Genomic DNA, 12278 nt, shown 5'->3' on the forward strand with positions numbered 1-12278 from the left:
GATAAAAGGATGAGACTTACCAGAGGGAAGTTTGATCATTCACCTTTATGAGCTTCTGGGTAAATGCCTTGAGAGACCATGCCATTTTTGGTAAACTGGGGAGCAACCACAGAATACCTGTTTAATTTATATTAACACTATGAAAGGGGTCAGCCATGCAGCAGAGAGAAAGAGGGAGTATTCACAAAGTCTCGTCTGACATCTCTCTCTATCTCTCTCTCTCTATACATTCAGAAGTTCCTACTGACCAAATGAAATCCGTGGGTCTTTCATGATTGTACAAGTATGCTACATCACATATGATTCTTATATACTATTCTTTTCTTGTTCCGAGTTGGCATAACATTTGTCCAACATAGTATTTCCCACAAATGCAATTTACTTTGCAGACTGAATCTCTAGCAAGTGGAGGTGTTGGGGGGGGACCACTTGGAGAGAATGTGGTTCAGATTTTTATATCTGTAAAGTAAACCTAGCCATTGTTTTTCTCTCAGTTCTACTGATGTATTATCCTATTGTAAAGTCAACATATTGGTTCCAATCTCATTGGAACCAATATGTGTCCCTAGAATTTGCTTGCTTTTTCGAATTTTTCCCTGGAATGGGGAATAACAAAAACTAAAATCATAAAAACTTGACACTACTCTTTTTTCCAAGTAAAAATTCTGCCCATTCACTTATGACATTCTGTTATCTCTAATACAGCTACATCAGCATGAGCATCGGTTATCAAATAGGTATAAAAAAAATATGGTAGACAATGAATGGAATTTATGACATTAACTAAATTATTTATTACAAATGTCAATTATTATATTATATAGAAATCTGTGGCTTTTACATAAAAGCCATAGATTTTTAGATAATAAGTATTTTATTTTATTATTTAGTTTGGTCCTTGAGGTTTGTCAAAGATATTCTCTCAGGTATGTCAGGCTTGTTACCTGGGTGTCTAAAATGATGGTGGAACTGATATTAAAATGACACACACTGCTGAATTGAGTGGAATTTCAGTGGAGCCAGGCTGTTCTTCAATAACTGATCCTCGGCTTGCAACTTAATGATGGTGGAACTGTTAGTAACCATGGGTATACCCACCATGTGCAAGTCCTGAAACACTGCACCTAATGGTTGGCTATGCCTGGGTTGACCATCAAAGTGAGAATAATGTATGCAGGGTTGAGGTGTGACATCATACTGCACAGCGAAAAGTAGCCCCTAAGTGTCACTAGACAATAATATATTTCTCTCTCATCAACTGTGCAATATCACAACTTTGCTTATGCAAAGCTTGAAATGGTCAAATCCATGTTTAGTCTCCAGAACAAAGTTCTGTCAACTCCACATCTCTTACAGCATGTGGCACGATTAATGTCTTTTGAGGTTATGATGTTTGGCATTATGGTGAGATCCTACGGGAAACTCTAAGATGCATAATCTTGCTGCCTCTATTCTGTCAGCCAGTGACTGGAAGGAGGCTGAATGCAGTGCATGTGTGTGTGTGGGGGGGGGGATGTGCCATCGTCAGATGCCACATTGCATTTCACTACCAGTTTGAGTAGCCCTGCATTGCACAAAGAGCTTCAACCTACTTGAATACCCACTACCAAATTCTGAAAAGTTGATCTCCAGGTAATTCACCAGTCGGGAAATGATAATTTAGTTAATTTCAACCCTTCTAAAACTTAGTCTTATATCTAAAAATAAAAGTTTTACTGCTCATATGTTTATCTACTTACTCAGATGTTTATACATGATCACATATTTCTATTAGAGATTACCCTAACTTCTAGTCTATCTTGGCAGAAGCACATCACAAATACTGCTTTCTCTGAATCTAAAAAACTGGGTTTTCTCTTCTGTTCTCATAATTACTTTTCTTCTAAACTGCTAATCACTGTACACATCTCAAACCTGCCCTACCATGTAATACTGTTCCCATACCTGGGGGTGGTGACACCAAAAACTCAGAGAGGTTTGATATCACTAAACCACTCTGAAGCTTCTAGCCTCCATTCAAAAGAGGGCAGTCAGGTTAATTATCGACTGATTATTAAACTTTTTGGTGTCTCTCTCTCTCTCTCTCTCTCTCTCTCTCTCTCTCTCTCTCTCTCTCTCTCTCTCTCTCTCCCTCTCTCTCCCTCCATGGTTGACTCCTATAAATTTTTTGGTATTATTGTAGATGGTAAGTTAAACTTTCAGAAACAGAACTTGCACTTTATGACAAAATAGTCAAGTATACTTCTATGCTTATCCATCTATTGCATCAATCTTGGGATATTACCACCGCACCTTTTGTCTTTTGTATAAAGTGGTGTTTGTACCTATGGTGATGGCACCGTTTAATATTTGACAAATATAAAGTTACTCTGAGGTATATAAAGTTACTGCTACCTGTATTGCATACAATATCCAATAAGGTTACTGCTACCTGTATTGCATACAGGTAGCAGTAACCTCAGAGTAACTTTGTGGTACCACTACTCAGAATAGTGGAAAATGAAAAAGACCTGGGATAATTATGCAGTCAGATATGAAGTACTCTGAACAGTGCAGACAAGCGCAGGGCTGCTCATGATCACATATTACAAGCATTTTGCTAGCAGGCATAAGGAGGTGATTATCCAATTATATAAGGCAGTGGTCAGGCCATATATCAAGCACTGTCTTTAGGCCTAATTTTAGGAAGGACATAGAGCTGATGGGACAAGTACTGAGAAGGGCAATGAGATTAGTGAGGGGAAGAAAGGGGTACTCTTACTCTTACCAAGAAAGGTTTCATTTCTGCAAATTGCAGCATCTGGAGACCGGGCATCTGCGAGTCGATCTGATTGAGGAGTTTAAGGCTTTGAATAGATTGTGCAAGCTCAATGCTGAAGGAATTCTTCCTCCTGCTCAGATTAGGCACATGAGGGTGCATAAATTCAAACTGAAGAAGGATGGTTGCAGAATGGATGTGTGGAAGTTTGCCTTTAGTTGACAGGGGAATGATTGGTGGAACAAACTTCCATCTGATGTTGTGGAAGTGGATAGCGTGAATAAATTCAAGGAAGAACAAGACAAACTGTTGGAGGGGATGGTGAGGTGAAATGGGACGTTTTTTTTTTTTTTTTTTTTTGCTGGTGCTGTATAAAGTTTGCTTTACTGCATCATTTGTCACTAATACGAGGGGTTTCCAAAAAGTAAGGTAACACTTTTTTTTTCTTAATAATGGTGAAAGGGAATGAGATGAAATGTCGTGGACAGATAGAGCTGTTAATGACGTTCAAAAAGATTGCCAGTGCAGCACTGGGGTACTGTCACCTCACGGCAGATTCCAGTTGCAAAATGGCGGTTACCATGCGAGTTTGGTCCAAAACCAAAAGTTATTCACTTTTTGCAAGCAAAACAATTTACCAAGTGACATTCAGCATGAACTGGTTGCTGTGTATGGCAAAAAGGGCATGACAAAGAATCAGGTGTGTTTTTGGCAATGAATTTAAAGCGGGCCGTGTTGGCATTGACATCGGGTGGGCTGACAAGCTTTACTATGCAACGTCGGAAAAAACTGAAAGAATTTAAAGCGGGCCGTGTTGGCATTGACATCGGGTGGGCAAGCTTTACTATGCAACGTCGGAAAAAACTGAAAACCAACATTCGACGCAAACGACCAGGACTCCTGGCAAGTGGCATGATTTTGTTGCAAGACAATGCAACTCCACACACCACATGTGAGTGGCTGCACTGTAATCATTGGGAAACTCTGTCACATTGCCACCTAGAGCCCAGACTTAGTGCCTTCTGACTTCCATTTGTTCAGCCCGCTGAAAAAACACCTTTCAGGGAAGCATTTCACCATGCATTAGCATTAGTAGAGGCAAAAAAACGCTCCCATTTCACCCCTCTGTTCATTCCAAATACCTGTCTAGCTCAGCCTTAAATTTATTTAGGCTATCAACTTCCACAACAAAGGATGGAAGTCTGTTTCACCAACCAAATACCCACTGGCTAAAGACAAACTTCCGCACATCTATCCTACATCTGTCTTTCCTCAATTTGAATTTATGCCTTCTCAGGTGATTATTCTGAGCAAGAGAAAAAATCTCATCAGCATTTAGCATGCTCAATCCATTCAAGGCTTTATACACCACAATCAGATCACCTCACAAGTGCCTAGTCTCCAGACACTTTAATTTGCAAAATTTAAGCCTTTCTTCATAAGAGCAACCCTTTGTTCCATTCACTAATCTTGTTGCCCTTCTCTGTACTTGTTCCAACAGCTCTACATCCTTCTTAAAACGAGGCCTCCAGACCTGTATACAGTGCTCAAGGTGTGGCCTGACCATTGCTTTATACAAGAGGATAATCACCTCACCTCCTTATCCCTGCTAGAAAAATTCCTGTATATCATTGACAAGACACTATGAGCTACTCTTGCAGACCATCTGCACTGATCAGAAAACTTCATATCTGCCTGCACAATTACCCCCAGGTCCTTTTCATTCTCTACCACTGTCAGTGTTATCGGTCAGGAGTAGTACCACAGAGTTGATATGTTACTCTGGGGTTACTGCTTCCCATACGTAGTATTTTACATTTGTCAATGTTAAACTTCATTTGCCACCTCTCAGCCCATTTGCTCAACTTTTCTAGATCCTGTTGCAGCAGCATACTGTCATTAGTGTCTTTAACAACCCTGCAAACCTTCATATCGTCTGCAAACTTGGACATTAAGCTTGATATACTATCATCAATATCATTTATAAATACAGAAAACAACAATGGACCCAAAACTGAACCCTCAGGGATTCCACTAATAACATTAGTCCACGATGAACAGTGTCCATTGATTACCACTCTCTGTCTTCTCCCACTCAGCCATCCCTTTATCCATGGCAGCAATGCCACATGCCTCCAATTTGTTCAGCAGTCTTCCATGTGCAACAGTATCAAAAGCCTTTCTAAGATCCAAATATATGATATCAAAGTTATCCTTTGCATCCAGTTGAGGAAGTTCATCAGGCAGTGCGATATTGGTTAATGTGTGTGGGCATGAACTTCTTCAGTCCTGATATTGATAAACTGATCCATTGTGGAGAAGTAGTGGATGTTCACTTATTTCTTGGTGTGTAATTTCAAACATCATTGAGAGAAAAAATGTGTTACCTTACTTTTCGGAAACTCCTTGTACTAATAATTACAACTATGTAACTTCACAAACTTATTCACGTGGGAGATCCATAATATATATAATGGGGGGTAGAAGTGATATTGGTGAAGGTAAAGAAAGCCCACACGAGAAGTCGCAAAAGCCTTATGTTACCCATTTATGGCCAAATTCAATGCAAAGGTTCGGTGAAACACAAGTAGTTGCTCTTGACATCTCAAAGGCTTTCGATCGTGTTTGGCATAAAGGACTTCTTAAAAAGCTTCCATCTTATGGTTTGCTAACTGTTTTTTGTAATTGGTTATCCAGTTTTCTCTCTGATCGCTCACTGAGGGTGATGGTAGATGGCTCTCTGTCTTCTAACTTCTCCACTAATGCCGGTGTCCCCCAAGGTTCAGTTCTTTCCCCCACTCTTTTCCCCTTGTATATTAATGACCTTCTTCCATTGACTGGAAATCCTATCCATAGTTTTGCCGATGATAGCACATTGCATTCCACTTTCCATTTTGTAAAACCTTGCCCTCCTCAATCAGCTACAAATTCTCGAATATCTGCTTCCAAATTCTTAAATGCCGATCTTCAGGTAATTGTGCAGTGGGGCCAAGACAACTTAGTTAATTTCAATCTTTCAAAAACTCAGTCTTTTCTTATATCTCGCAGTGCCTCCATAGCCAGGTAGGCAGGAGCAGCAGTGTGTAGCAGATGCTTCTTAATTACACCGTGGTTCGAGCCCGTGACCAGCATATGCGGAGGATGCGGAAAGGTCAGGGAATGACCACTGTATATCCCTGGAGCAATATGGCTCTAGTTGCTCCAAAAAACAAATTAGAAACAAACTTATATCTCGCAAAAAGGATTCTTCTACTCCTATGGTTATCTTTGGTGACACTCCGATTTCTAGGCAAAATGATATATCTCTTTTTGGGATTACCCTGACTTCTAATCTCTCTTGGCACAAGCACATTACAAATATTGCTTCCTCTGCATCTAAAAAACTTGGTTTTCTCTTTCGCTCTCGGCGTTACCTTTCTTCCAAACAGCTGTTCACTTTGTACAATTCGGAAATCCGCCCTACCATGGAATATTGTTCCATGGTGCACCCAAAACCTCTCTCAGCTTCTTGATTCCATTCAGAAGAGGGCAGTTAGCTTAATTTATGACTCCTCTCTAACGAAGTCTCTCCACTCTCTCTCTCTCTCTCTCTCTCATAGACATACTGTTTCTGCTGCATGCCTTTTCTACAGATAATTCCACGGGCACTGTTCTTCTGAACTGGCTTCTATAATTCCCACTCTCTCTTTCAAAACAGTCCGAACACGTGCCGCCACCAGCCAACATCCATTTACTGTCCAACTTCAAACTCACAGAACCAACTTTTCATCTTCCTCGTTTATTCATTGAACTGCCATTTTCTGGAACAACCTTCCTTCCTACGTATTTCCTGAAAATTACAGTCTACAGAAGTTCGAGTCTAATGTCAACAAATATCTTCTTTCGTCTTCTCAATCTCCGAACCAAGCACGGTACTAAGTACTATAGGTTCTAATAATTCTTGTGTTTGGGGTTTTCATAAAATAGAAGCAGTGCAAGAATCACTTTCGTCTCTGCCTGTGGCTACTGTTAATCTTTTAGTCTGTGAATCTCGCAACTAGCAGTTTTCCGAACAAATGCCTCAAGAACAAATGCCGAACAACGGCCTCAATATTTTTGAGACACCCTGTGTATATATATATATATATATATACAGTGAAATTTCCCTTTAACGGACAGCCATGGGGAATGAAAATCTGTCCGTTAGAGAGAAGTGTCCGCTAACAAGAAGTCTGAGGGAGAAAAAAAAAAAGAAAGAAAGAAAAATCGTTAAACGTTTAATGTAAAATTAAATTAAAATATATACAGATTTTGAATAATATTTTTGTAAATAATATACAATTACATACACAAGAGATAAAGAAAAATCGTTAAACGTTTAATGTAAAATTAAATTAAATTATATACAGATTTTGCACAATATTTTTGTAAATAATATACATACAATTGTGCAATGCATATTATGACTTTATCTTAAGAAAAATACATACAGTAATCACTTGCTACACTTGCTTTCTTGCATCAAGTGCCACTACTACTACTACTACTACTTATTTTCTTCTGCATCTTCCGGCTGATAATTTGTTTTCAACATTTGTTTGGAGTGAAGAAACCATCGAAAGTCCTTCAGTATCTTCTTCAGCGGCGAAAAACATTTTTAAACGATTGATTTGTATGAGCGCTTCTTCTATTTTCATCGGTGGTTCGTCGTTAATATGTTCTTCGACAGAATGACCTCCTTCCATTTCTTCTTTCTCATGAGGAACTTCTTGAAAAATATCGATGATAATGTCGTTGATATCTAGAGCACCATCTTCTGTAGTGAGGTTCGAGTCTATATCTTTGTAGCCAGGGTCACTTGTAGCTGAAGTATCGTCCATTATCAATAGATGTTGAAGTTCTTGTTCTTCTTGGTGTTCCACATTGCTGTTCACAACTTCAGTTTTTGCGTTTGAGAAGCCAGACTTTACAAAACAGTTCACGACAGTCTGTTTTCTAATTACATTTACTGAAGAGGAAATCCATTGAATCGCATCTAGGATGCTGATTTTCTTTGCAAGGTCACTCGCACATGTTACATCGTTCATGTTTGCAATGAGATGTCTTAAAACACGTTTTGTGTAGTGAAGTTTAAAATTTTTTATTATCCCTTGATCCAAGGGCTGACACTCTGCTGATGTGTTTGGTGGCAGAAAAACGATTTGAATGTTGGACAATTCAATGTGCTGGTGAGATGCAGCATTATCCATGAAAAGAATAATTTTTCTGTTTTGACGAATCATGTTTTGGTTAAAGTGACTTATCCATTCGCTCATGATACCTCGTGTCATCCACGCTTTTTTATTAGACTTCCAGTCAACATTCAAAAGATTCAGCTTTATGCTCTTGAAACAACGAGGATTTTGTGGTTTTCCTATAAAAAGAGGTTGTTCAAAGTCTCCCAGCATATTTGTACACAATAGTAGTCAAGCGTTCCTTAGAAATTTTTCTGCCCTGGCACTTTTCGTTTTTTGGACTCATTGTTTTTTTCAGGAAGAGCTTTAAAAAACAACCCTGTTTCGTCACAGTTGTAAATATCCTTAGCTTCAAAATCACGACATAACTCTTCCAATTTGACGGTCCACTCTGTTACAACCCCAGTATCAACAGATCCACCTTCACCACTTACGGTTTTCCAAGAAATTTTATGCCAAGTTTTGAACTTGTCTAGCCATCCCACAGAAGCTTTGAACTCATTTACTCCCATAGATTTCGCAACCTCCAAAGCCTTTTCCCTAATAATAGGCCCATTAATGGGAATTTTTTTAGCACGTGCGCGACAAAAGCACTCATATGTAACATTGTCAATTTGAAGTCCAACAGTTTTCGGGAATGATTTTTGAACATGATCATTTCCGTGTTGCCAAAATTGTTTGATCAGTTCATTTTTTTTCTTTAGGATGTCGCTTACCTGTGTCTTCCCGATTTTGAATTTTGCAGCGAGATTGCGAACACTTTTTTTTTTGCCGATCATACGCATTAATGAGTTCGACTTTATCTTTTAAAGTTAAATGTTTACGAGAAGACATTGTGCACTTCACACAACACTGAACAAAACTGAAAACTGAAACTCAAAAGACGAAAGGCCGACCAAATTCACCCCGCCCCCTGCACACACCGAATTCATCAGAAGTTTTACACGTGCCTTAAAAATTCTTGAAAAAGGGTTTACAACCGCGACGTAAACCTTGATAAAATTCAGAGAATCGGAAATAGAAAATGGATTGAGGCAATATGTGGAAGAAAAGTTCCTAGAAAAACGGCCGTGAGCTCTCCCGCAGTCCGTTATGGGGAGATCAAATTAAGTGCTAATCTAAACGAAACAGTGCAGATTGCCTGTCCGCGTCCGTTACGGAGAATGTCTGCTAGACAGAAGCTGAAAACATGTTAAAACCAATGGAGGTGAGTTGGGGAATTTGAAAATGTCCGTTTTAGAGAGAGATGTCCGTTAACGAGAGGTGTCCGTTAGGAGAAGTTTCACTGTATATTATAAATCAACAGGGATTACCTTTATTTTAGATATAGGAAGCTTCTTTTCCAACTCTCCTAGTCCAACTCGCTAATAATTCTTGAGGATGGCGATATCTATTTTGTAAAGCAGATGGGACATCTTCCCCACTGTCAGAACAGTAGTGTTCAGACCGTGTGGTCTCAACAATGAGTGCTCATGACTGCTGTCTACAAACACCAGTCACACAATAACAGTCACTCACAATTAATTGTAAGTTGCTCCGTTCCTATGAACATGATGCCCGAAAAGTTCTAGTCCGACTTAAGGAATGTAGAGAATAATCCCCCCCCCATATCCAATTTTATTAAACCCCCTAAATTTAACTCTAAAGTCCAGCTATAGGATCGAAAGAAATAATCAGCCCGTATTTATTAAACAGTTTAGACCTCAAAAATCTAATTTGATGCCAATCCAAGTAATGGTTTCCATGCTGCCAGAAGTATGGTGTTTGTACACAGCAGTCATGAGCACTCATTGTTGAGACCACACGGCCTGAACACTACAGTTCTGACAGTGGGGAAGATGTCCCACCTGCTTTACAAAATAGATATCGCCATCCTCAAGAATTATTAGCGAGTTGGACTAGGAGAGTTGGAAAAGAAGCTTCCTATATCTAAAATAAAGATAATCCCTGTTGATTTATAATATAATAGAATATAGGAATTATCGAGCACTCAATAGCTCTCAATTATCAAATATATATATATATATATATATATATATTTTGGAATTCAGAAATACTTTTAAATCTGATGTTTTTTTAAATATTCATTTTATCAAAAATTTGACAGAGGAAAGTTGGTAGTGAACTTATTTTAAATGGAAAAATAGAGTAATAGCAGAATGAATCTAGGACCATCGATTTACATCGATGGTCCTAGATTCATTCTGCTATTACAGGTCGACCATCACTAATCTGGTAGGTGCCTTCGTAGTCAGGTGGGAAGGAGCAGCAGTGTGTAGCACACGCTTCTTGATTAGACCCGGGTTTGACCCCGTCACCACCAAATACGGAGGATGCGGGAAGGTCAGGGAATGACCACTGAATATCCCCGGAGCAATATGGCCTTAGTTGCTAATGCTCCTAAAAACCAAAAAACAAACAACAAACAACTAATCCGGTTCTACCGCTAATTCAGACATAATTTCCGCGAATGTAATTTCAAATTACCTGGGCCGACATGCTGCTACTGTTTTGGTGGCATTGGTTGCAGCATCAGCTGTTAGCACGGACTCGTAAACACTGGGAAGCCATTCCCACTTGTTTTTCTGTATTTATTATTATATCCTGCTCACATTTAAACCCAGCCATGGTTCCAGTGCATAAAGGAAGTGCCTTTCAGGGTGTAAAGCGCAAACATCGTCCGTAACAGATAAAGTTGAACTTCTGAAAAAATTCGACATCGGTGTGTCTGTGAGAAGTTTAACTCTGCTTAATTATAAATTCCAGAAATTTCTCTCAGTTCCTCTTATCTTAGTAATTTTCTTTTAGCCATTCCTTTTAGATTGTTTTTTTTTTTTTACAACACACTTATAGAAACTTGCGGAAAACACAACACAATATGATGGATAATAATACAGCGCGCTAACAAACTTGTTTTCACAAAATCTCTAACAATACTGACAAACTTATTGCGATGTTTGAGAATTTATTTTATTATAATTAGTTTTATTGCAGTGCTCGCCGAATGTGCAATAAACTAATCACAAATGACCTTCATGTGTATGCCATAATAGCGTCACACGTATGTGGCTGACATGGCCTCTCAAGAAATAAAGTAACTTGGCCACATATATGCGATATAAAAAAAAAAAAAAGACTTTTTTTTTTTTTTTTATATATTTTAAGCATAAAAATGACAACACTGACATTACAATATTTATTTTAGAATTATTAATCAAATTATTTCCTAAATATTTTTTGGCCCCCGGGAAATTTTTTTCTTATACTAGCTTGGCAGTCAACGTGTTAAAGGTTTTTTTTTTTTTTTTTTTTATGAAAACCCCAAACACGAAAAGTATTAAAACCTATAGTACTTAGTACCGTGCATGGGTTGAAGGAGAAGTATGGGGAGAGGGGAATGCCGGAAACTTTGCTCTAGAGACTAAACATGGGTTTCACTACTTCAAGCCTCCAATAAGCAAAGTGGTGGTATTTCACCGGTTGATGGAAGTCATCTACCACCTACAACTGAATCGAAATCATGACTCATACCAGAGGAGCAAAGCTGGTTATCTGTTGGGCAAAATGTATGTGCTAAAATAACTACCAGTGATCCAGCAAACTCACTAATCTGGCACCCCACAGGTCCCAATGCTGCCGGATTAGTGAGGGTCGACCTGTACTAAATTTGGAAAAGGAAAAGCAGTTGTTTATGGTAAACAGAGAGGCGAATGATTGGGGTCTGTTGTCCTTCCTCCACCACTGCCAAATATGTTATGAGGTGCAACACACACTGTAATAACAAAATAGGGAGAGACACAGGTAAAGTTACCAAATGGATAAATGTGTTTGTTCTTTGCTAAAACAACATATTAAATAAAATAATATGTGTTTGTGAAAGTGAATCTTATAATACTTTAATTTTTATAGAAAAATTCAGATATTTATAAATGACAGCGAAGAATAAAAATACAAGAAAAGTTGGAAATAGGTGAAATTGAATCATGCCTCTAAAAAGAATACACAATAAAAGTTAAAAAAAATCAATTCATCTGCACTACAATAGAAGCAAAAGTAAAAAAGTAAAAAAAAGTAACGTCAGACCTTAAATATTATCAGCCAATTCAGCGATGCACAAAACATAACAGTGAAGAATACAGTTGCCAGATTCCCACATAAGAACAGAAAGTATTTACCAAGAACCTGAAATAAACAAAGAGATTTTTTAAGTATAATTTATACAACTGCTGCTTAAAAATTTTATAAATCAAGAGATTTCTATTCCCTTTATTATCATATTATAATTTTCCAATAATTAAAAAAAAAAA

General features: G+C 38.2%; 1 protein-coding gene across 1 annotated transcript in view; it reads right to left on the reverse strand.

The window, feature by feature from the left end:
• The window catches only part of LOC150079049 (meckelin), an 860544-nt gene that overhangs the window by 299541 nt on the left and 548725 nt on the right, over nucleotides 1–12278 (reverse strand). The window contains exon 18 of the mRNA XM_090382499.1: nucleotides 12055–12153. Within this exon, the coding sequence (XP_090238625.1) occupies nucleotides 12055–12153 (99 nt within the window). The remainder of the gene's footprint in view (nucleotides 1–12054; nucleotides 12154–12278) is intronic.

Source organism: Mastigoproctus giganteus, chromosome 10 (genome assembly GCF_048544385.1).
Source record: "Mastigoproctus giganteus isolate SK-2022 chromosome 10, ASM4854438v1, whole genome shotgun sequence".
Taxonomy (NCBI): Eukaryota; Metazoa; Arthropoda; class Arachnida; order Uropygi; family Thelyphonidae; genus Mastigoproctus; species Mastigoproctus giganteus.